Raw genomic sequence first — 26,800 nt, 5'->3', positions numbered from 1 at the left:
GAGACGACTGCACAAAAGTATAATTTTCTAACTTTTTTCGTTTTTTACATGAAATTGTAGGTATTATTTGGTATTGTCTATACTTTAATTCTGGAAAAAGATTTTTAATTCTATGAAATCAGTAAAAAAATAGGCCTAATTAAAAATAATAACGTTCAATCAATAAAACAGACGACTCCAGCATCCCCTTAATAGAAAAACTATTTTATTAAACTAATTATTTTCAAAAATTTTTAGTTCTTTTACTCACTGTAAAATTATAATATTAAATTAATTGAATCGTAATTTGCGATTCCATGTGCAATTACTTTCAACATTTACTTCAATACATCACTATCCAATTAATTTTTAAAAATTATAAACTTGATTTGAAATACATACAAATAATTTAAAACAACATAATTAAAATTTAAATAGGCTAATAACGGATCTTAATACTAAATAACGTTTCTTGTGTGATTTATACATCTTCTAGTTCATTCAAAAATGTATAAATTGCATAAAAAATATTATTTAGCACTAAGATGCTAATCCGCTATAACCGTTGTAAGCCTATCTCATTTTGAATTGTATTACATACATATATACAGTCTTTTATATATATAAATTTAAAATAACTATAGAAATTATGGAACAAAATTAATGTAATTGTGAGAAAAAATTATTTGCTAATGTTAAGTAATGTTAAGTATAAATTTGTCGTATTTGCATTTAAATATTCGCTCATATAGTGTTACTACAGTCATTGCTAAAAGTAATAAAACAAATAAAACTTATAATTCAGAATTATTATCAAAATTTTGTTAACTGTTACAATTTAAAGATAATTAATATCACGTTTTACATGGTAATGATAAAGACTACATAATTTTTATGTTGGGAAAGAAAAAGTTGATCGTACCAGGAAATGAAAGAATTAAACTTGAAGATGACGATTTGGGAAAATATGAATGACACTTTCTAGCCATTCCTTTGAAAGTGACGCAGGAGACCTGGAAAAGTTATAAATCATGCTTGCGCGGTGATCCCAGAAAACATCAATGGAAAGCAAACGACAGAGCGGCACAGAGATAATGGTGGTAGCGGTACTCATATGGGGACAACGAACAATTCAGAGTCCTCGTGGCCAGTTCTATATAAGCCGTATCAACCAGAGGAGACATTCTCTATTAGTAACCAGCCCATCGACGACTAAACGTTAAGGTCGCGTTAGATGTAAGAACCTCATCAAGTTATCTGAATTGCGTCACAAGGAAGAAGAGTCAGAAAATAATCGGAATAACCAGAAAGAAAGCGTCAAGTAAAAAAAAAAAGAAAATCAGAAGAGACAATAAGAGGAATAAAAAAAATTAACAAGAAGTGCGTGCTTTCAGAAAGAGACTGCCGAGTGTTCGGTCAAGGGAAAGAAAAAACGGAGTATATATACGAGTGAAAGGGAACCAGAATTGTTGTATTTCGACAGTCATTGGCCGTGTGTGCAATAACGTAAAAGTGTTAGCTGTTGGTGAAATTATATGCACATTGCAAGAAACGAATAAACAACCAGGTAAAATAGAGTGATAAAGTAAATGAGAGTTGACATGATAAACAAAATGCGAAAGGTGAATTGCGAATCAAAAGTCCTTTATAATGTGTTAATAAATAAACGTAATAATTTAATTTAAAAAAGTAACTTTAAAAAATTTTGAAAATTTATTTAAAAAAAAACGTTTATTTCAACACAACACAGTATCGTAAGTAATAAATAATAAATTCAAGTGCTTACTTAAAACTTAAATGTTTCTCAACAAAGTATTTTGTTGATATTTACGGAAATTATTATTTAAATTTTGACGTTATTAGAGCGAGAAACCAATGCTTGAGCAATCAATGTCCGCGTTAACAAATTTCAACATTGACATGAACCATATTAAGTATTATAATCGATTCCGGTTGTTATAATCGATTTGATCGTTATCCAGAATACTAAAAACGTACTCAAGACTCGAATAATAAATTTGCATTTATTAAACTAAATTAAAAAATCAGTGTAAGTGCAAATTAATTTTGTCAGAGATAAAGAAATTATTTATAGTTTTTGGTATACTTGATTAAAATCATAAAAAGAATTCAACGTTAACAATTATTATGATTAAAATGATAACGATAAGTTTAATCATTATGGCTTATTAGTCATCAGAGAAGACTATACATAATTAAATTAATAATTTCAATAAAATCTCTTAAAATGTCAAATAATAACATTTTGACATATTCTAACTGAACGACTCGCTATTTCTTTCACTTTATACACAACAATGTTCACGTATTATTAATAGCATTGAATATACTATAATGCAGCAATGTTGAATATTGTACGCGCTTTAATACGTGTGTAACAACCTTCCTCTATATATGAATTTCTTTTTTCTGTTATCGATTCAAGGCAAGTACAATACGGAATTCCGATGACTCCTTTTTTCCTTCCGGCAGCAATATTATCGTGATATACACTCTTTACACAAAAAAAGTTACGCATAAGTTTAGACATGTGCGTAACTTGTTTTGTCATGGAATGTATTTCCACGTGTAAAGAAAGAAACGTCTTATATCTAAGAATTTTCTAACGGTTTAATACAATCTAACGCACTTTAACGCATTCATGTTACGGTATATTTCAGGAATTTTAACTATTTCCTTTGTCACAGCTTATGTATTAATAACACGTCTTGCCTTACTATGCTACTGTTGTAATTATTATTGAAATTTTAACTATTAAATTAAGTCTTAATACGAGATCGATAATTAATTAAGCATAATGCGAATTGTTTAATAATCTAAAAACTCAAAAATGGACATTGTTAAAAACCACTGCTTTAGAGAAAAAAAATTGAAAAAAAAAATATCATAATTACTTCTATATTATTATTCCGAAGGTTTCTTACGGATAATTATTAATTTATCTACCGAATAAAGACTTATAAACAGTTTCTACAAACTATTACCAATTGCTTAAATTTATAAAATCACTTATATTCATATATTTTTCCTCAAAAAATGTAAACGTGTGCTTTTTATAAAAAATGTAAAGACTTCAGATAAAATGATTAATTGATTAGTTCACCTGAAGAGAGAATACATTCGTACAGCGAGAATATAATACAGATTCGGTGTGTATAGAAAAACACGAGCACGAGTTTAACGACACATTGGCCGGATATTTAAAAGGCAAGTTTTTATACATGGATTCGTGACTAAACAGAACGGAATACTGAACATTAATAATTCGTGGAAATTACATGCTAGACATTTAAAGTTCATTAAATTAGAAAAATGGAAAATTCGAGATTGTCGGTTAGAATAATAACGATTAGAACATGAGAAAAGAACTAAAAACAGAAAACAATATTTAGGATTACAAGAAAATAAAGGCAATGAATTTTTCGCACCAGAATTTAAGATTATTGTTAATTGCTATCCGAACTTATCCGCATTCCTCGTAATCGTGAATGACAAAATTTATTCTCATCGCATAATGTATTAACAAATTGTGAGCTATTTAATATTTTTTGTTGCGCGTTCGCAGTAAAATAAAAAATTGCCGTATGTGTGCTTACACTAAAAAAAATTTACTAAATTGAAATAAATATTTTTTTAAATAGTACCATACAAAAGTTTTGTAAAAAATAAATCACATTTATTTCAAATAAGATAATATTTTCTATAATTTAGAAAATGTATTATACATTTTCTAAATTATAAAAAAATATTATGTTATTTGAAGTAAATATTTATTTTTTACAAAACCTCTGCATGGTACTATTTTAAAAAATATTTATTTCAATTTAGTATTTTTTTCAGTGTACATTGCAAACTAAAATTAATTGTTTCTTCTAAGACTATCAACATCAAAAAATCTGAAGACAAAATTTCCCCCTTTAAAGTATTTATGTTTAATAAGTTATTAAGAAATAAATGTTTAATATTTAAATATGTTTATTAATTTTTATTCTAAATTAAATTTTAGATTTTTGCTAATCGTACAAAGCAAGAAGTTATAATATTTTCGCTTCAAAAATTTGAAAATGGGTACTTTGCAGCAACAGTCGATTTTAAAAGGTCAGCAGATAGGAAGAAATCAGGAGAAAGGTTTAGTGCACGAATTATTCAGTCGTGCAGCAAAAATCTATCCAAATCAAACCGCATTATATTACAAAGGTAATATAATAAAAATTACACGAAAAAGTAGACTAGAATGATTTTAACTAATCAGTTGTGTTAAATAATGCCTATAATAATGCGAATATCAAAAGAAAATTTATATTTAATTATTATTATTTAAAACTCGATACAGATGACGCCGGTCAGGAATATGTGCTGTCTTTTAAAGAATTGGATAACATTACTAATCAGTTGGCACGAACTTTACAAAAGTATGAAAAATTTGAAACGATTTCTCAATCGCTAATAGCTGTCTGCATGAAACCGTCACATCGACTTCCAACTGTATTACTTAGTATATTAAAAGCAGGAATGGCTTATCTACCTTTGGACGCGGAATTTCCGATGTCTAGAGTAAAACACATTCTGGAAGAAGCTCAACCATTAATAGTGTTGGTCGAAGAAGGAGGTAGTAAATATCCTTTTCTATGATGCAAATATTTTAAAATAAAATATCATTCTAAATTCCAGCTTTATCTTTTATATAATTCCTATATTAGGTTTACTACTAATACTAGGATTATTTAAAAGATATAAAGAATCAATACTATAACAATATTTTATAATATTAATCTCTTCATTTATATACAGATCCGTCTTCAGAACGCGCTTATAAAATCGGCGCACTATTGAGTCAGTCTATCTTTATTATTCATTATACGTAAAACAAGAATAAAATACAAACAGTGCCCTAACATTATTAGAAATGTATTTGAATAAAAGAAAACCATATTATATATTTTATATCAAATTTAGTATTATATATATTTTTTTAAGTCTTATTTCTCCTTAATAAATAATTTTAAAAATTATCGAGTTACATTATACTTTTAGACATTTAAACACTTTATTCAAAAGTTCAATTAGAAAGAGGCAAATGAGCCATTACAAGGTCTTGGTGTAGAGTAAAAATATAATATATTATCTTAATGAAACATAAGTAGACGTTTCGATCTGTATATCAGATCGTTTTCAATACATATAAATTGTGCGCAGATTACATAGTGTACAAAATACATTAATTAAACGCGTATTATCATATGTCAGGTGTGAAATTACACAGTCTGTGCTGTTTGAATCCGTAATGAGATGTATAGAGTCAGACAGTAAAATTTGAATTCTTGATAATGTGTACTGTAATTGAAAGTGAAAATCTCTATTGAACCTGACATCAAATTGATAACGAGATCGGTGGACAGAATATTTTATTAAAATACATACTTATTTGTGTGTGTAAGCTCTATGATGGTGCATTTGGATTGGAACATTGTTGAAGTCATATAGTTAAAATATATATGTGTCAGATTTAAAGTATTGCAGAGATGTGATTAAATTTTTGACAATGTACGCTGTAATTAAAAACTGATATCAATTGATAAAGGATCGGAGAACATAATGTTAATTGAAATACATGCTTATTTTAGAATTGTCTGCGAAGTTTGGTACAGATGACAAAGTCAAATGAAAACAGGCGTACAAAAATAAATAAAGAGATGTATTATACTCAGAGTCTAAAGCAAAAGTACTGATTGTAATGGCTCATTTGCCTTTTTCTGATTAAATTTTTGATAATTTTATCATGTTTGAGCCTTGAAAATAGATTTTAATTCACTTTATTCAATATTTATGTACCTTCATTATGTAACTTCATATTATTAACTTTAATTAATTTGTATTAATTTCAATTTGTACAAAATTTGTTAAATTCTGATAATCTCATTATTAAAAATATTTCAGCAAAATTATAAATTATTACGGAATTACTACATTAATAACTTTAATTATTTTATATTGACTTCAATTTGTGTATATGTAAATTTGTTAAAATCTCGTACAGAATCTCGGAATCTTATTATTTAAAAATATTTCAACATTGTTATAAATTAACATTACAGAATTATCATTCATCAAAATTGATGGTATCAAATCTATGGATTATCTGCTAAATTGAATGTACAATATTTTGTAAAAGATTCGATAAGCGTAAAGTATTTATAACGTAATAACCCTTTTTTTACTACAATTATGTGATTTTTCGCGCAAGGCCATGTATATATAGATTTGTTACGATGGATAGTTTTTACCAACAAGAGAATTAATGGCACTAATTTTAAAGCAAATAGTGGATCGTTTCGAAACAATTTGTAGAACACGGATACATTTTATTACTTCAGCTATAAGTATGCGTAAAAGAACCTTGAGTTTTTGTTTTGATTAGATATAATTGAAGATAATAGAATTAATAAAATTGAAATTGAATTTTTTACTTTTACTTAATCCTTGAATGTGAACAATTAAGAATAAAACTACGATTTCGCTTTTAGCGGATTTATCAATCTATGAGGGTGCTTTAGTCATGACGTACGAACAACTTTCGAAAGAAGCCGAACAAGAACAAGAGAATGCATTACAATCTAAGAAAAGATCAAATCAACTTGCTATTGTTCTTTATACTTCCGGAAGTACAGGAATTCCCAAAGGTATTGTGGCATTTTGTAATTATACATTATAATGTAAAAAAATACACGTAGTTATTTTTATTTCTTACAAACTATGATATTTGCGGATATTTATAAAAGGTCTCAATCTAATATATTTTTACAATATCATTTATATTGATAAGTCAAAATTGCATTTCTGTTGTAAAAAAAACATTTATTTCAACTGTAAAAAAATAGAAAATTATTGCAAATTTGCAAAAAAATAAGAATTTAAAAGATCATAATATACACATTTATCTTTTTAAAGGTGTGCTTATACCACATGCTACTCTATTAAATCGTCTACAATGGCAATGGAGGGAACTTCCATACGCTGATGACGAGAAACAATGTGTTTTCAAAACTTCCCTTACTTTCGTCGACAGTGTTCCCGAAATTTGGGGACCTCTTTTACAAAATCGTACTCTAGTAATCGTATCAAAAAGCGTGACTAAAGATCCGGAAAAGTTTATACCACTCTTAGAGAAGCATCAGGTAAAAACTCACTAATTTACTGCATCTAATTACAACAAAATATTTTAGAAAAAATTGCGATAATTTATTGAAAAGATTATTATAAGTAAAAATATTCATAAATTTTATTTTAAATGAATAACTATGAGAAAATAATTAAGAGATTAAAGTTTATTGTTTATTGTACAATAAAATTCTTACTAATACGAATTGTATAAGTAATACTTTATTATATTATTACAGATTTTTACACTGTGTAGAAAAGATTTATTATATATAAAATTATAATTTTTTGATAATTGAGTTACTACGTATCCTAATGAAATTACTATTTACATTTTTGCTATTTTTAAAATAATAGCATAAAAAATGTGTTTGTTAGCTTTAATAGTAACATGATGCAATTCGTAAAAAATTTACACCAACTGTTCAAAGGTGAACTAAATAAATACTGAAAAGTTTTATTTTCATATAAAGTTAATTTAAAATATTACAAAGTCTTTTACTCCCTCCATTTGATATAACTTATCATAATCTTGATATAACTTATATAAATTATGAATACATGTGATATATAATTTATGGTAAAAAGAAAAATCATTTGTTTTAGATACAACGCTTAGTTCTCGTGCCATCATTGTTGCGTTCATTGCTCATGTATCTAGGTTTACAAGTGAGTAGGATAAAATTATATTCCACACAATTTATCACTCTTACAAGATAGGCGAACCTATCATTATTACGTAAACTTCTCGAGAATTTTAATCTTGATTTTACTCAACATTACAGAAAAGATTAAGGACAATGTAGTTTCCCATTAGTGTCTGACCATTAATAGAACATAAATAGAGTTTTCAATAACGTAATAACAATAATTTACTGGGAATGAAAAATAATTAATAACGTGCTGACATATAACTTTTTCCTTTAACACTCGCGAAGATTTTAAATAGCCTTGTACTTTTAACATTTTACTTTCACCATTAGTTCGAAAATGTATGACAAATTTATTCGTCACGCTTAAGCAAATTAAAGAACACACGTGCGAAGCAATAAACTTGGAAATACGAACTAATGCGTTCACAATCCAGTTCACTCCCAGATATGCGTCGGTCTCGCAACTGATTGTGAGAAATTCTTTCACAAATCAATATTGCGATCATAAATCATATAATAAAGATGATAAGCATTTAATTAAACTTTAATTAACAAAAATGTTGTTGAGATAGCAAATATTATCAGGATAATTATTAGAGATTATAAATCATACAAATTATTATTCCAAGCAACTTAGAAAAATTATACAATATTATTATTATCTATATAATCCATTTTTCTTTGTATATAATCATTTAATGTATAATGTAAATAATTTCTATAATGTTATTGTAAGTCGAGATACCTGAGACACTATTTTAATTTATACGACAAGAATGTCCACCGTCTCGCAACACACCTTGGATTTAATTATATGGTCTGTTTGCTACTTTGCTCAGGATAATGATAATGTCCTCGATCGTTTGAAACTTTGGATCTGTTCTGGGGAAACTTTATCAGTCGCACTGGCCGACCAATTTTTTGCCACGTTTGACAACAAGGGCAAAATATTAGCTAATTTCTACGGAAGCACAGAAGTCATGGGCGATGTTACGTATTGCTTGTTAACCAAACGGGCACAGTTACAAGAGATGGAGAAAGTACCAATCGGTAAGAATAATTCTCACTTGTTAATGTGCAAAGATTACGTATAGTGAAGATGTATATTAAAAAATTAGAGAAATACATACATTCTAAATAAAATTATAAAGTTGACATGTTATGTAAAACAGAAAATAACAAAATAGTTGATAATAAAATAATTAAAAAAACAACAGCAAAGTATTTGCAATTAATTAATTCTAAGCTAACTTTGCTGAATTATTATTACTAGGAAATAATCGCTAACGACATTTACATGGTTCGTGTTTATTGTAGGAAAACCTATCGACAATTGCATAATTTATCTTGTAAACAAGGACATGCAACTGGTTTCCCAGGGGGAAACCGGAGAGTTGATCGTGGCTGGAAGAAATCTTGCCGCAGGTTATATACGCGAACAAGACACACATAAATTTTTGGACAATCCTCACGCCATCGATCCAGGTGAGAAAATAAAATAACGTAACAAGAAGATAGAATGCCATGTCTTTCGAACTTGAAGAATTCACTGCGACACATAAATTCTCCCTTTCAAAATGTCGATTTCCTTTACAAGTACAATAAACAAAACGTCGCGATTTTCTTAGTGTATAAAATTATAATCTTGTTATAATATTTAACATTTTTTAATATGTCGATTTTATATGTAGAATATCCAAGGATTTTCCGTACGGGTGATTATGCTAAAATTGTCAAAGGATTGATAATTTTCGAAGGACGAGTGGATTCGCAAATTAAGATTAGGGGTCATCGTGTCGATCTTACGGAAGTCGAAAAAGTGATCGCCAGAGTACCTGATATCGATAAAGTCGTTGTTCTTTGTTACAAACCCGGTGAATTGTCACAGGTAAATATATCAATACATGTGCGCAAGACGATATATAGTTATGCTAAAATTCATAAGAGAGAGAGAGAAAGAGAAATAATTTTTTCAAAAATCTTTTCTAATACCTAAACATTTTAAAGAGATAAATAATCCAATATACATATATGTCAATCTTTCTAATCGCTTTAAATCGAAATAAAGCTTTAATCTTTTTTAGTGTTTGTTTTACATGTTATAAAGAATCGAAATACTTTATTAATATCGATATTTTATAAATTGAAACAAGACACTATTTCAATTTTATGAAATTTGTTGACAATTTTCATTGTCTTACATAATCCAATATAGAAATCCATATTCCTATATTTAAAAACATTTCTAAATTATAAGCTATCAAAAATAGCAATATTAAAAATCATTAAACATAAATTAATTAATTTCATAACGTAAATTAATTTTTAAATAGACTTATACATTTTATATTTTTTGTACTTTTAGGCACTAATAGCCTTCGTTACTATTATGAATGGCAAAACCCTATCCAGTTTGGAGATCGAAGATTTTCTTCAAAGCACGTTACCGCCATATATGTTACCGCAAATTTTTATTGTTGATCATATACCTCTTCTAACCAATGGAAAAACGGATCGACAAACATTACTAAAGAAATACCAATCATCTTGCTCTAACGAAGGTAATGTCAAATTAATAACTTTATATCATTATGGTAAGTAAAATGATATGTATACGTTGTGATATTAAGTGACGTGCAATTACTTTACTGTAATTATACATCAATTATGCACAACTGTTTTATCTTGTACATATAAAAAGAACTTATAAGCTATCAAATACGTGACACCATATAAAACTATGTAAAACTATGAAATGTGTTACTGATCTATTAAAAAACCAATTTATGAATATTTATTTCATTCCTTTCTATTTCAACACGCCTCATGTATCTTATATGAGATTAAAATAATTCTATGTGAGATTAGAATAATCTTTCTAAGCTTTTTTACAATTTATGCTAATTAATTCTAGATAAAATCGTAAGACTTGTAAAAACTTATAATTTAAATAACGTACGTAATACGATAATTACTCTAGAATTAAAAGAAATTCTTTTGTTAAAAAAATAAGAAAAATTGTAACATTTTAAAGAAAAAAAATCATATTTTTTCTTTATTTCTTCAAACATTAATAATCTAAATGTTCAGAAAAAACTTCAATTTCTTTTAATTGTAAAAGATAATTTACTCTTTAATTTAAAAAAATGTTTAGTAATTAAGCTAAAAAATTGTGTTCCATAGAAAACGACGTTGCTACGCATTGTGATTACAGCAACGTGCCAAGTCAAGATCTTGCAAAAGCCCGTGTCCTCTTTCCGACTATCGCATCCGTAATCGGACGTGGTGGTCGCGCACTAATAACACTACACGCAAATTTCTACGAACTTGGTGGAAATTCCTTGAATTCCATTTACACGGTGACCAAGTTAAGAGATCAAGGTTATCAGATCGGTATCACAGACTTTATCACGGCAAAAAATCTAGCTGAAATATTAGACCGGATGAAATTCATATCATCGGATGAGGAACCTTTGAAAGAAGCCATCGACAAGAAGCCATACATTTTTGAATCATTGAGTGATTACCATAAGGAGGACGCGATCGAGTAAGCGTAGTGCAAAATGAAAATTTAATCTTATAACTGGCTATGATATAAAGTGAAACGTTCAGAGTAAACATTTACTTCAATTTGCAGAATAATCACAGAGAGCTTTTATTCAAAAGCTGATTTGGAGCAGTGGTTAATGCCAGACATAACAAGAGCCGATTATCGGGAATTAATGGAAGCTATGTGGGAGCCTCTTGTAAAAAAGAATCTCAGTTTCGTTATAAAGTCGGCGCAAAGTGGCAAAACAATCGGAGTTACTTTCAACTTTGATCTTTGGGATGAACCTGAAGTGATACTAAAATCTAAGTTAATGATTGTTTTCGATTTTCTTGAATATCTGGAGAAACCGATTAGAGATTGCAGATTGCCAAAAGATAAAGGTCAGATTATTCATTCTTTCATGATGGCGACGAGCGGCGATTTGAATTCCGCAGAGAACGTACTTGTAATGAGACAAATGGAAGAATATTGTTTGCAATTCGCCAAACAAAAAGGTTACAGCGGAATTTTCACTACAAATACCAGTCCGCTCACACAGGTAAATCTAATCCGTTGACATAACTAATAATAGAAATTATTTGTTATACGTAATCCTGCAAAGTTTTTGACTTACATTTTTTAATGTAAATTTCAGCAACTTGGTACGGATGTATACGGTTATGAAACAATGCTGGCGTATCAAGTAAACAAATATGAGACACCCGATGGAAATAAACCTTTCGGCAAAGCTCCTGACAGCCAAGTGGCTATTTGTTCATTGAAGATGATTAACTAGAACAATTTTAATAACTAATGCAAAAAGAGAGAACTGAGAATAATTGACATATACGTGTAAGCATTACTACACTGTGTTTATCATCTGCGACTATTAATAATCCATTACCATAAAATTATTTTGACACAGCATTGTTATTTTCTGTAAATATCGGCGATATAAGCAATGTAATTAAGCTATACAATAATTGAATAACTGCGTTCGGCAAAAAAAAACAGCTTTGTAACTGTTATAAAATTCTTCGATACAATTGGTTTTTGCTCTTAGTTCCTTCTCTAGTATCTTCAGATCAAAAGGTGTATAATTAATTTGTATTAAAACATTTTATAACAGTTGTAAAACTGCTTTTTCTACTAGACTCAATTATTTATCTATACATTATTTGTTAAACGTAATGATTATTGTTTCTTCGTTATTGTTTTTTTTTTTCATAGATCAGGAAACTTTAAGATTATTTACTTTAGTCTAGAATTTATTTTAGTTATTTATCGATATTCATGTGTAAAAATACGAAATAATTCTCAAAGATTTGAACTGTATAGTTAATTAATTATAATAATAATTTAATAAAGCTATATGTATAACCGAAAATTTTCCAAAGTAATTAAATATAAAAGTATTTTGATCAAAACCCGAAAAGTATCAATAATTGACTTATTACAAACATTTTTTCTGATCAACTTTTAAAATAGCATTGTTTATAATACTTTATTGTACTCTCTAAATTTAAATCAGTAAAGTTCAATTTGCAGAGTTGTAATGTAAAAAAAAGACATTGTCCCCCCAAAAAGTGTACCGAAATTCGAAAAGTGAGATAATGTCCCGAAAAGTCAAAATTCCAAAATTAAAGATTCGAGACATTGTCCCGAATAAAGTTGCCATATTAACATTTTTTAAACTAGAACTTACCGGCCTAAAACTTCAGACATTTCTGTTGCAACTCCGGACATATACGAGAATACGTTAATTACACATAATAAATATTATATATTAAATAAAATCATACGATAGTCTGCATTCAACTGTAATTATCGTAAATCGCGCCGATACATTTATCAGTTTTGAAACAGTTAGTAGCTAGATACTATGATGCACTGAACCAACTCAATGTTGTAACCATGTAACGCATCTGTAAGGTCTCTCCTCTCCCCTTCCCGAATTACTGCGAATAATTTATTGCAAGAAATAATTCCAGGGTGGTCAGTCCTGGCTAAGATATGTATTATTTTCCCAATAACTTATATATAGCTTTTGCAAAGAATAATATCTCAGCCAGGATGGTCAGTCCTGACTATGTATTATTTTCACAATAATATAGGTTTTGCAAAAAATAATATCTCAATTAGGATGGGCCAATCCTGATTCAAATATTAGTTTTCGCAATAATTATTTCCAATAATTTAGGAAAAGGAAGAAATCTTCTAGATGCTTCTGAGTACCAATATCTAGCTAGTAACTGTAATTCAAGACTGAAAAAAGTGGCGCGTATTTCGTAATGAGCTGGAAACATTAAATTCATTGAAAAAATATTATGCAACAGTAACATTTGTTGCAGACCGGATAGACAATCTTATCTTTATCTTTATAACATTTTTGTAGCCCTGCTTTTAAAGAGTTTCACATCGTATCTAAGAAAATATGAATTATTACGAATTGTTTTCAACTAAGATTGAGATAAAATACCGAGAATTGTCGCCAGAATTGTCATAACTGTCCAGCACGGCATTATAATTATTATAGTTAAAATTCCAATATATTTATTTTATAGTCATAATAAAACTTTAATTAAATTTATAATTAAAGTGTCTACACACACATACACACATATACACACAACATACACGCACATTCAGACACATGACTTAACAAACAAAATAAGTTCCTTTTTCTATTCATTATATTCAAAAGAAATTAAAATTTGTTTAATGTCTAATATAAATCAAAATTTCGGGATTTTGACTTTTCGGGACAATGCTCCGAGTCTTAGAAAATATAGTTTGAAGACAAGATAAATATAAGTAATATAACAATAAATTTGTATATACTTCTTGAAAATATATGTATGTATATATACATATATATTATATGCGATACTTGTGTATATGTAATAATTATTCTATACTCTAACTAGCAAGAGAATAAGCTTTCAACTTGAATAAAAAAGATTTATTGATGCAAATATATACTCAGATAGCATAGAGAGTTAAAAAAAACTCATGCTATCTGGATATACATACAAATTTATCTCACTATATAAATATAATTTTTAATATATTATACGTACAATAAAGATTTGCAAATTTTTGTTTAAGATTTCATATAATTTAATAAATGTTGTAGTATTGGAGCAAATATATATGTATTTAATATTAATAATTTATCACTGTTGAATGAGTAAGAGAGAAAGCGAGGGCGAGAGAGAGAGAGAGAGAGAGAGAGAGAGAGAGAGAGAGAGAGAGAGAGAGAGAGAGAGAGAGAGAGAGAGAGAGAGAGAGAGAGAGAGAGAGAGATTGAAAAAGAGAGGGAGGGCAGAGAGAGAGAGACAATTTAAACATAACCTCATTTCTATCTTGATTTCATGATTGACTCGATTTGACAGTACTCGACATATACCAATAATTTACTCTAGTGAATTAATAGTTAGTGAATTAATAATAGTGATAATGGAAATGTGTAGGATATATCTGTAAGAAAAAGAAAATAAAAAATTAATTTTGCACACTTAGGCATACAGAATAAGAAATACTTAAAAATATTGTTTCTGACAGTTGTTATTATCATTAATTATTTGTCTACTAGTTATTAATTACTTATTTTAAACGGCTCCAAATGGCACCATTAACGGATTTACTTTCTTGCAGTGTAATAGGTATAGTATTTTTATACAGTGAAAAAGTGAAAATATAATATATACCAGATATATTTCACCTTGTATTTAATTAAAATTAAAATTTCAGAAAAAGATTGTAACGGAGATGTCTTGTGGACATGGTCGTATCCATCAGTTACAGAATCTCAGAAGACTGTAGTCATGAGAAAATGCAATTTGAAATTAGAACATACATCCCCTCATGTATTTGTATGTGCGAGACACGGCCATGACTGGTTCTACATACACTGCAGCGAAGTATTCGATTCCGACAAATTACCAAAGGTATCTATAGGTTCTTGTTCTTCTTACAATAAAAAGATATTTTCTTATAAATTAAAAAAAATACTATGGGCTGTATTCAGAAAATGTGCTTATAAAGATATTTTCTTTAAAAAGCTTTACTAACTTTCTCTCATTATATCTTTATTATTTACTGGATGTTAAACAAGAATAGAATGACAAAAAAACATGCCAATGTCTTTATAATTATGTTTTGAATATGGACTTATATCTTGATTCTCATAATTGTCACAGGTAAAGCAGTTTGCATTAGTTCTCTTTGCTAAGGACTTTAATCCACAAAAATATGAAGTACTTTCGCGGGTTCTTAGCAAAATGTATTGCAAAACAGGAAAGCCCACGGAGATTTTGCAGCTGTATCTTTCGGTATTCACGAAGGGATCGTGTTCAACCCAAGAGAATGGAACATTTGTCTCTGATGATTTCAATACTCATCGTTTCGCAGCTAGTACCAACGTCAAAGAATTGATTAAAACATTCGAATTAGAAACAATATTGATATATACTGCTCTCTTATTAAAAAAGAAAATTATTGTATATCATCATAGCTTGGAGCAGCTTCTCAAGTGGATAAGAACATTTCCTGTATTGATGAAACACAGAAAGGTTACTGACAATCTTTTCCCCTGGATCGACTTGGTAAACGATGAGTTAATTGAATTGAAGGCACGTATTATATAAAAGAACATATCTTTAGTAGCAAGAAATGATAAGAGACGTAATTTCTTTATTCATAATGAACTATGAAAGCAGTATGTTATTATTCTTGTTGATATTATTACTCATATTGTTGTTCTTAATTGTACTGCTATATAATTATTATCACTGTGTTATAGAAATATTCACACTATGTGGCAGGTTGCAGTAACAGCTCAATATCATCAAGAATAGATCTGTATGACCTACTTGTAAACATTCCTGCTAGAGAAATTACTGTAGCACCACATGCCAAAGGTAATGATAAAAAGAAAATAGTAGTGGTATATTCAATATTTCTGGTTTTAAAAAGAAAATACTTTTAGTTACATTTATTTCAAACATCTTTATATTCTTCCAAACATCACAGCACATAATATTGCAGCGATATTAACAATAAAGTTCTCTGCTGTGTGGCTTCATCTATGAAATATCTCATCATTGCAATCTTGTAAGTAAAAATTTTGTAATAATCTACATTCATTCTTTTTCAGAAAGTCTTACGATGACAAAAACCCACAAGGAAATAGCTTTATTCATGGTTCAACTGTGTGAAAATCAAAACTATACGGAGGCACAGGTTATATCCGAGATAAGTGATAAAACGCAAGATCTGTTGAATCAGTTAACTTCGTTAGCAACGGTGCAAACTCCAGATGGCAAAAGAATGATCTCCGTCGAGATATTTAAGGAGAAAAATTTGGCGCCAGCTGTAGAAAGTTTCCTTATTAATTTAGCCATTGCGGAAAATCTTTTTATATTATGATAATTGTATAAACCAAAGCCTCTTAACACGTTAAACGATGGATAATGAAAATAAGAAATAAAATGTATTCATTTCGTTATCATTTTCTCTTTACATATTGAGATTTTTATATTAACATATCAAATTCTTCTATCTTATCATCTACATATTAATCTTACATATTAAGATATAAAAATTTATTTGTTATTCTAGCAATGTTTTATTTATTGCTTCTTATTCTTATTCGAACATTAGGCCTCTTCTATTATATTATATTAATATTGTTAATTATATTTTTAAGAAATATAATAATTAAGAATAAAATCTACACTTTCTTAGCAAAAAGCACCTATTTTTCTGTATATAACTACTATAAAATATGACTTTCATCAATGTATGTCCATATTCAACTTAGATGCACTCATTATTTATAATTACGTCTTAACGTTAACATTAAAAAATAGATAGTAATAGTTTAGAAATCAAAAATTAACGAAACGTTTAAAATATTGAATTTTTTGTGTAACGATCAGAAATATATACTTTGTCGAAATATAAATCATCTCTCTTCGTCGACAAATTTTCGGCGAAAACAATCGCGAGCGATTTGCAGCATTCGAAGCAATTCAAATTCAATTGTGGCAATCGCCATTACGCATTTTCTGAGTGGTTTACGGTTCACGGTTCATCGAAATAAGATTGCGAATTAGCGAAATGTAAAGCTTCACGAGAATTAATCACAACATAACCAAATAGCACTTACCTGGTGATGATGTTGAATTCGCTGCTTCCCATCAAGGCTGAATGATTTCCATCGAATCCGGACACATTCCAAGCCAGTCGCGCTAACGGGGGAGAAGGGGAGTAGGTCGTCTCTCAGGATCCACCAGCGACATTGTTGGCGTAGTACAATTACGTCGTCGACGATCGTGTACGACGTGCGAACGCATTGCGACGAAACACTCAACTTACGATGAAACGGTCAACACTCCGCACTCCATTATGCATCATTTACCGCGGGCAATCGCGATCGCGAGAGATATACTTCCGACATTTCGCACTCCTGCGTTTCCCGCCGCGATCCAACGCGACACTGGCGACACCACTTGGCCGAACGTAACCGAGTGCGCGCGACGGCTCACGGATAGACGGAGCGCGCGATGTGTGCGTGAGTGTGGTGCTCGGGCTCGAAGTCCAGTCCTCGGAGCGGCCAATGAGATGTCGCTGGACCACCGTGCGAGTCAAGCTTCGTTCCGTGAACATCAACGTCGTCGGCTGCCGCCGGAATGCTGGTATGTCGACAATAAGAGCAAAAGTTCGGCGATAGACGGACGCGATTCGTCTCGCAGTCGTGTAATTATCCCGTGACACGAACAGCCGGACATCGGATCGTGTTTTGACTCGCGCATTAACTGGCAGCCATCTTTCCTCGGTGGCCGCCTCTTCTATCCGGTACACGCGGTCGAGGGTACGTGTCGGGAACGCACGTTATCACGCGTAAACGGAATTCCGAACGCCTGCAAGCCGCAGCGGAGCTCTCGTTTAGTGTTTATGTTGGTGCTGTAGCCGCAGCCGCGGGGAGGAAACATGGCGCGTTATGGGCAGAGACCCGAGAACGCCCTGAAACGGGCGAACGGTAAGTCCGGGGGGGTTCCGCCTGACATCCTACACGAGCATGACATGGCCGATGGCATCGGAGCCCTGCTGTCCCGCGTAAAGAAGAAAAAGAAAGAAGGAGACTCACGCGTCTCTCGCGGGCGTTCGCGCGTAAAACGCACGAGTCCTCCGTTCCTTTTATCGCTTCCACTCGCGGAGATAATCCCCGAGTTCCAATGATCGACCCCGCCGCGCCGCCCAGTGTCCAAAAAATCGGCGTGCCTATCTCAAGGCTGCCTGTCTCTCGGTGGAATTTCGCGCTTATCTCTCTTTCTCTCTCCTTCTCTCTTATGACCATATGCATTCACATCGGACGTGCTCCGAAATCGTCGAAGGTGCGGGAAGCTACGAGGTACACTCCGCAATGTCGTGCACAATACGCATTGCACGTAGAGCATTTTTCACGTTTCTTTGTTTATTTAACAGAAGCATATGAGTTGTGTATGGAAATGCTAAGTAGTCTGTTCTCTGTAGAACTGAGCTTGCACGGTTTATTTTTTCTTTTTTTTCTGTCTGATATGAAAAGAAAAATATGGAGTATGAACTGTGCGAGAAGTTCAGTCAAAAAAAACAAAGACAAAAAGGGTCTGGAAAGAGATTAGCAGAGCTTATGTATTTCATCGTGTAAATATCGTACTCTTTAGCATTGTACATTTACATTGCTAATTAGCTTATTTTTTATATAAGTATTTTGTATTGTCTCATAAGTGTCATACCTTGTCTGTTACATAAGCAAAGTGAAAACGTGCAATATGTTATAATTATTTTTTCCAAAATGTTCTTTTTTTCCCTTCCAATGCCTGGATATAAATATATATATTTACTTTGAATCCAGGAAATGTAATACAGTATAGCTAAATAGTTTTGATAAATTGAAATTAGTTTTAGTTGTCAGTGTTCTGTAGTCTTTAATACTTGTGTCCATTTTTACCAATGCAGATTAAGATCTCTGTTAACTCTAGAATAGTATTGTACCTAAATTTTACATATAATTTTATATATTCCTTCTACCTCAATAAGTACCACTGCTGAGTGCTAAACTATACTCAATTGTGTCCAGTTGTATCCAGTTGTCCTCAACTGTGTCATTGATCAGCAGAGGATCTAATTCTGACATGTTAAAGTTAATAATTGGAATTATTGAATTATGTGTCTTTAAAAATCTAAATTGTCAATAAAATATATAAGAATTTTGTTACATTAATTAAGCGACCCATTTTCTTAAATGCTAAAAAAAAATTTATGTATCAGTATCAATACTGCATACTATTATTTGTCTCAGCAATATTCTGTATCTAGAGTTAACTCTTTCTTTGTCTTTTCCTAAAACCTAATTCTTAGAATTAACAAAAGATATAGAGTAAGTTAAACAGTGATCAAAGTTACTTCACATTATTGGAAGTTTACATTAGTAATTCTGTTAATATACACATATAAAAGTTTAAAAATTATTTAAAAAATTATTTTAGTTTGGTTTTTAAACTAAATATAGCAATGTATTGACATTTCTGTTCTTTTTTTAAACAGAGTTCATAGAAGTGGGTAAACCTGCTCGAGCATTAGACACACTGCAAGAAGTCTTCCGTAATAAAAAATGGACATACAACTGGTCAGAATCCGTCTTGGAACCTATAATGTTCAAGTATCTGGATCTCTGTGTGGAACTGAAGAAGTCACACATAGCGAAGGAGGGCTTGTTCCAGTATCGAAATATGTTTCAATCCGTCAATGTTGGAAGTTTGGAGAATGTCATACGTGGCTATTTGAGAATGGCTGAGGAGAAAACGAATGCGGCGCGTAAGCAAAGTCAGCAAGCAGTGATTGACATCGACGACCTCGATAACCTCGCTACGCCCGAGAGCATCTTACTGTCAGCTGTTAGCGGAGAGGATGCACAAGACAGAAGCGATCGTACCATTTTGACACCCTGGGTCAAGTTCTTGTGGGAATCGTACTGTCAATGCTTGGAGTTACTCAGAACTAATGCGCACGTAGAAACTCTTTACCACGATATCGCACGTATGGCCTTCCAGTTTTGTCTCGAGTATAGTCGTAAGACTGAATTTCGTAAGTTGTGCGAGAAATTACGGAAACACCTTGAAGAAATATGTAAACTGCCGCCGCTCGTGTCGAACGTTTCTATGAATAAAGCGGAAACGCAACAGTTGAATCTAGAGACTAGATTAAATCAATTAGATTCTGCGATACAAATGGAATTATGGCAGGAAGCTTTTAAATCTTCAGAGGACGTTCACGGTATGATGAATTTGTCGAAGAAGTTACCTGTACCAAAAACGATGGCCAATTACTACCAGAAGCTGGCTATGGTTTTCTGGAAAGCTGGCAATTATTTATTTCACGCGGCCGCGCTGTTCAAACTTCTACAGCTTTCTCGTGAAATGAAAAAGAACATGTCCTCGGAGGAGCAGCAGCGAATGGCCAATCGTGTATTGTTGGCAACGTTGTCGATACCGTTGCCATCCGCGCATCCTGAGTTTGATCGCTTCATCGAGACCGACAAGAGCCCGTTGGAAAAAGCACAGAAACTCGCAACCCTTCTGGGTCTCTCGCAACCACCGACACGCGTCTCTCTGTTGAAGGACATTGTTCGTTTGAACGTTGTCAGTCTCGCGTCACCGCAGTTACAAGAATTATATTCGTGGTTAGAAGTTGAATTCCATCCATTAGAACTCTGTTGTAGAGTTGATTCCGTTATTCAGACATTACAAGCGGACGAAAACAGTCCGTTAGTCCAATACATTCCGGCTTTGCAGGATGTTACACTCGTGCGACTTGTCCATCAGATCTCTCAAGTTTATCAAACTATACAATTCTCCAGACTTTTGGAACTCGCCAAGTTTACTACTGATTTTCACCTCGAGCGTCTTTTGGTAGACTGCGTGCGCTACAACGACATGCAGGTCCGAATAGACCACGGCAAGTCATGTGTTCACTTCGGAGTTGATCTTTCGGAGGCGCAACGAGAGGATCATCCGGATGGTCCGGTATTGCAAGCAATGCCCTCTGAACAAATACGCTGCCAATTGGTGAACATGGCAACTGTGTTGCACCGTGCTATTAATGTGATAAATCCTAACAAGAAGAAACTCGAACGCGAAAAGCTACGCAACGCGATGGTCGCTCACTATCACGAGACCAAGATGAAGGAACACCAGAGAATATTGGGTAGACACAAGATTATCGAAGAGCGAAAAGAGTACATTGAACACATCAATACGGTCCGAGAAGAGGAGGAGATGCGCCGACAGGAGGAACTCCAGCGACAGCAGATGCTGGCCGAACAAAAACGACTGGAGCAGGAGCGAGAGGAGCGTGAACGGAAGCGTCAGCAAAGTGAGATTCAACAAATCAAAGATCGTCATCTTAAGGAAAAGATGCAGCAGATTTCACAGACGAGCCATGGACAAAAGGTGCTAAAGAAACTAGATGAGGACGAGATCAAGAAGTTGGACGCGGAGCAAATTGCGGCACGGGAAGCTGAAGAACTGCAGAAAGAACGCAGAGAGATGCAGCAAAAACTTAAGTCTCAAGAGAAGAAGGTCGATTATCTCGAGCGCGCCAAGCGGCTCGAAGAAATCCCGTTACTGGAGAAGGCCGTACAAGATAGGATGCAACAGGCGAAACAGCTCTGGCGACAACAGGAAGACGAACGAATTGCCGCAGCTATTGAAGAGAGGCAAGAGGCCGTCGCGACTCAAGAGCGCTTAGCGCGTATGAAAGAGGATCACGACATCTTCCTGGCCAAGATCTTGGCGGAGCGTAGGAGCATATACATGGAAAAATTAAAAGAATTTGAGAAACTGTTAAATGAAGAACGTGCCAGGCGAATGTTGAAGCGCAAAATGGAGCGTAAAGCCGAGCGTAAGGCGAAATGGGAGAAGGAACGTGCGGAAGCTGCGGAACGAAGACGACTGGAAGAATTGCGCATTAAACAAGAAGAGGAGAAGAAACGTCTTGAGGAAGAAAGAGCGAAAAGGGAGGAGGAAGAGAGGATCAGACGGGCCGAAGAGGAAGCCAAAGAAGCCGAACGTTTGGCTAAGCTTAAGAAACAAGCAGACATTATTAGAGCTAAGGAAGCTGAGATTGAACGTAAATTGGAGGAAGAACGGCAGAGAGATAAAGAACTGACTTCAACATGGCGACGTCCGGAATTTGATCGTGAACGTGAACGTGATCGCGATCGCGATCGTGATCGTGATCGTGATCGTGATCGCGATGGCCCGAAATCTTGTGAGTATAACATATTTTTATATCTTTAGATCGCTAGATACTTTTGAAGATTATAAATGAAACTTAATTTGTACTATTATCATTACTAGCGATGGAGTCATGGCGACGTCCTGACAAGGACTCCGATGGACTCAAAAACGAAACGGACCGTTGGAGAAAACGCGATGACAAGATCGAAGATTCATGGAAGAAAAGAGAACCAGAACGACGCGACATGGATAAATGGAGAAGGAACGATGATGCGGACCGATGGAAAAAAGATACTATGGATAAATGGAGGAAAGATGATAACTTTGATAAAGACGATTCAAAAGATCGAGATAGACTAGAAAACCGTGGTTTTGACAAAAGAGATGATCGCGATCGCGATCGTGATCGTGACCGTGACCGTGATCGTGGAATGGATGGACGCGGAGTAAGTATACGTTTCTTCAATAAAATACCTGTTACATACATTATAAAATGTTCTTCTGTAGTTCTTTTTCTTCGTTCATTGTCACATTCTTTTTATTCATTTAAATTTTCTTTATTACATTCATATCTCTCTAATTAATTGCAATTATAGATACGAGAGATTCCACGTGACATACGCGATGATCGAGATCGAGATCGCGGTAGAATGTCCGATCGCCGTAGTGGTTATCGCGATCGTCGTGATGAACCAGCACGAAATACTAACCAGGACTGGCGAAAACGCGACCCGCCTCAAGATTCCCCGAGAGACCCACCCAAGCGCGAGTGAGTATTTAGGAAATTTAAGTCCGGAATGTATGTAGGTATGTATGTATGAAAATTTAAATCTAGAATATATGTATGTATGTAAGAGTATGTGATACTGTATGTAAACTTTATGTTTTATATTTTAACAACCTCTACATATTCCATTCTTTTCATCTATCCTAATCCACCTTAATCACTAGTATTGTTTCTGAGTTATGCCATTAGATGTTTAGGTCGAATAAAGGATTTAACTCTCATGTTAAAATTAATAATCAATTTATGTTTATGTGTGAGGATTTAGATTATAAATATTTTATTAATAAAAGTGTGAAATGTATAAAAATGTTGTATGTATTAACCACCCTAATCACTAGTATTGCTCTGAGCTACACCATTAGATATTTAGGCTGAATAAAGGATTTAAATCTTATGTTAAAATTAATAATCAATTTATGTTTATGTGTGAAGATCTAGATTATAAATATTTTATTAATAGAAGTGTGAAATGTATAAAAATTTTGTGTGTATTAATTAAAAGTGACTCATTTTTCGGATGTCAAATTTATATGTCAATACCAGTACTATATATCAGCAATATCATCCTGGAATTAATATTTAGTAGTAACATATTTAATAATATCAATTACTGTTCACTGATAACAAAATAAAAATTATTATACTCATTTTGAACAGATTTTACGAGTAGTGATCGCGTAATTAAGTTTTAATTAAACTTCGATTTTTTTGTGCATTTCAGACGAGATGATCGTAAAGATGACAGACTTCCGCCTAAATCTGATGAAAGAAGGCGACCATTAGAGGATGATGGCTGGTCGAAAGTCAGTCGGCGCTAACATCAAAGTCTTAGTTAATCATGTAGATTTATATAAGTTCATTATTCTCTAAGAACGATATATTATACATGAATAGACCTTTTATCTAATACGGAAGTCTGTCCATTTTTATTATTTTGTGCGTGGCTTTATTCTTCCAGAAAAGAAAGTGGGAGGGGAATAGTTGTAATGATAGATGTATAGCAAGAATTGGAGAAACAAGATATTTTCATTAAATATAATAAATTATATTGATTATTGCGTAAAACAGAAAGAATGATGGTAAACCCAGGTTTGAAATGTCCAATTCGATATAGATTCAAATTATTTAAGTTTAGATATTTTGAACATATACAGGTACACTATTTTTTCTATTTAGCGCAACTAATCAATGATTATCATGATAAAAATATCTTGTTTTAAAGATTTAAGATTAAAAAAGATAAATATCAATAAAATTCTCTTGTACCCTACCTCTTTATTAGATTTTTTTATATTATCCTGTCTTATTTCACTTATCTTTCCTTAAGAAGAAATTGTACATTCTTAATGTGCATTTTCTTTTTATTACACATCTACAGCGATTAATTATCGTTGTGTATAATACAATGAAAAACATTTATGTGAAATAGATTATAAGATAATGAAGAAGAGCTCGACATAATAGAGGAAATAAAGTATGAAGATCATATAATATTTTATTTCTTGTTTACTGTTTTATTAAGCCTGCGACATCATTGTAATAAATATACTCCCAAGGAAACTTTTTATTATATTTACATACAATATATTCCACGATGTATATTTGATATGATTTGCCACAGATTTAATGAAACCATATATTTTATATGGAAAAACGCAGTCTCGAGGATTAACTGTTAAAAATATTCATTATCTCGAAGAAGGCACGCCACGCTTACTTATTATAATATCCTCTTTAATTAATTGAATTATAAATAGTAATATATATATATATATATATATATATATATATATAATTATTCTCGAGAGCCCAGTCTAGTCAAAAAAATCGCCTTTGTAAAAAAAGAGAAAATATATAATACTAAATAAGGATATAAAACAGATGCATTTTAACTGTATGAAATATATCAAAGGACAAAACTCAATAATTAAAATGATATAACAAAATAATATACTATCTAAATTTGTAGTGAATAATTTACATACGCGTCTGTATACGAACGTTTATACTACCAATGATAAAAATTTGTTAACCGAGATCTGAAATGATAATTGCAATGTCTAGATTGCGGCCTTATTGATAAAAAAAACTAATGTATAGATTAAGCTATAATAAAGCGTTTTTTTTCCATACTCAATCTCGTCTTTTTATACCATGTAAGATGTAAACGAATAGTTTACAATCATAATCTATTATTGTCACACATAAAATGCTCGTTTTTTTTATAAATTTATTGATTATAGTCACTTTGAAATCACGAGTATTACAAATTGATATCCCAGAGAGGAACCTGAGAGCAGTCATCGCGTCGTTTTAGGTGTTTTCATCCATCAGCGCCTCTATGTGCACAAAATATGCATATTGAACTATGTAGTCAAATATCTATGAATCCCGTAGGTAATGTTGGGTAATGTGCATGACTTTTTGGGTCTATTCTATGCTATGTCCATGTTTATTTGGTTCTGTTTCATGCTATACCCGTAAATTTTACAATTTATATGCATTCATATTTCAAATCTGTTTTATGCAAATGTGCTTAATCGTGTTCTATCAATGTACGTGCAATACCACATATGCATGATATAAATTCAATTAATTGATTTGATAAAAATTCACTCACCGATTGCTGTCGCTGCTCCTGCTGCTGATGCTGCTGCTGCTACTGCTACATTCCTTTTCCGGTTTTGAGTCTGAAAATGTGATAAATATTATTCCTAAACTCAAACACAAAAGCAGGTAAAGAAATGTATCACTTGAAAAAATAGTATATTTTAATACCGAGTCGCTCCATGGATGCCACTTTCTGCTGACATCATCCTGCTACTTCGAATGAAACTGCACATTAATAACGATCGCCCGATACTTTATTCGGCAATCCCGATGTTACGGATATCACACACGAGTAGAAAACGTAATCCGCGCGCGAGAATTTCACTTGGCGCAACCGTTACATTTGGAAAAATACGTTTTAAAAGTACGGCACGTCAAGGCACACTGAACAGAAGTAAAATCAATTCGCTCTCCGAGTTTTGTATCTTTGTATGATTGCACGACGACTAGTAAAGTTTATTGGCACGATCGACATTCTACCGAACGGATTGCGTACACTCCTCGAGCGAATACGCGCACACGAAAACTTTACCCCAGAACGAAAATCAACGAACGATCTCACATGGTTCGCGTGTCGTTTGTTAGCGCGACGGCACCCTAAACAGTATAAACACAACACCGTACCTGCGCACAATGAATTCTGAATACGCGAGACACGCACGGAGTCGACAGAACGTCCGATGCGTCCGACCGGCGCTGGAGCGCGGAGCAACATGGCGGCGGCAGCGGCACGTACGTGACTCGCGGCGCTACTCGGCGGTAGTCGGCGCCACTCGGC

General features: G+C 32.3%; 3 protein-coding genes across 3 annotated transcripts; all 3 read left to right on the top strand.

The window, feature by feature from the left end:
• The first annotated feature begins 1,137 nt into the window (after positions 1–1,137).
• LOC105830946 (tyrocidine synthase 1) lies at positions 1,138–12,767 on the top strand. Its single transcript, XM_012670682.3, has 14 exons — positions 1,138–1,300; positions 1,374–1,546; positions 4,007–4,197; positions 4,334–4,609; positions 6,525–6,680; positions 6,949–7,175; positions 7,765–7,827; positions 8,651–8,861; positions 9,129–9,296; positions 9,503–9,699; positions 10,177–10,372; positions 10,995–11,358; positions 11,449–11,899; positions 11,996–12,767. The coding sequence occupies exons 3-14, from the start codon at positions 4,065–4,067 to the stop codon at positions 12,134–12,136; spliced, it is 2,583 nt and encodes an 860-aa protein (XP_012526136.1). The 5' UTR covers positions 1,138–1,300; positions 1,374–1,546; positions 4,007–4,064; the 3' UTR covers positions 12,137–12,767.
• A 1,872-nt stretch (positions 12,768–14,639) lies between these two features.
• On the top strand, positions 14,640–17,094 carry LOC105828118 (putative DENN domain-containing protein 10 B). The gene is made up of 5 exons (XM_036285155.1): positions 14,640–15,005; positions 15,094–15,290; positions 15,543–15,974; positions 16,145–16,262; positions 16,499–17,094. Exons 1-5 carry the CDS (start codon positions 14,966–14,968, stop codon positions 16,768–16,770), a joined length of 1,059 nt encoding a protein of 352 aa, XP_036141048.1. The 5' UTR covers positions 14,640–14,965; the 3' UTR covers positions 16,771–17,094.
• Positions 17,095–18,161: 1,067 nt separating this feature from the next.
• On the top strand, positions 18,162–24,905 carry LOC105828130 (eukaryotic translation initiation factor 3 subunit A). The gene is made up of 5 exons (XM_012666347.3): positions 18,162–18,385; positions 19,933–22,656; positions 22,746–23,071; positions 23,222–23,394; positions 24,134–24,905. Exons 1-5 carry the CDS (start codon positions 18,337–18,339, stop codon positions 24,228–24,230), a joined length of 3,369 nt encoding a protein of 1,122 aa, XP_012521801.1. The 5' UTR covers positions 18,162–18,336; the 3' UTR covers positions 24,231–24,905.
• Positions 24,906–26,800: the final 1,895 nt, after the last annotated feature.

This window comes from Monomorium pharaonis, chromosome 4, assembly GCF_013373865.1.
Source record: "Monomorium pharaonis isolate MP-MQ-018 chromosome 4, ASM1337386v2, whole genome shotgun sequence".
In the NCBI taxonomy this organism is placed as follows: Eukaryota; Metazoa; Arthropoda; class Insecta; order Hymenoptera; family Formicidae; genus Monomorium; species Monomorium pharaonis.
This window is presented reverse-complemented; position numbering and strand designations above follow the sequence as displayed.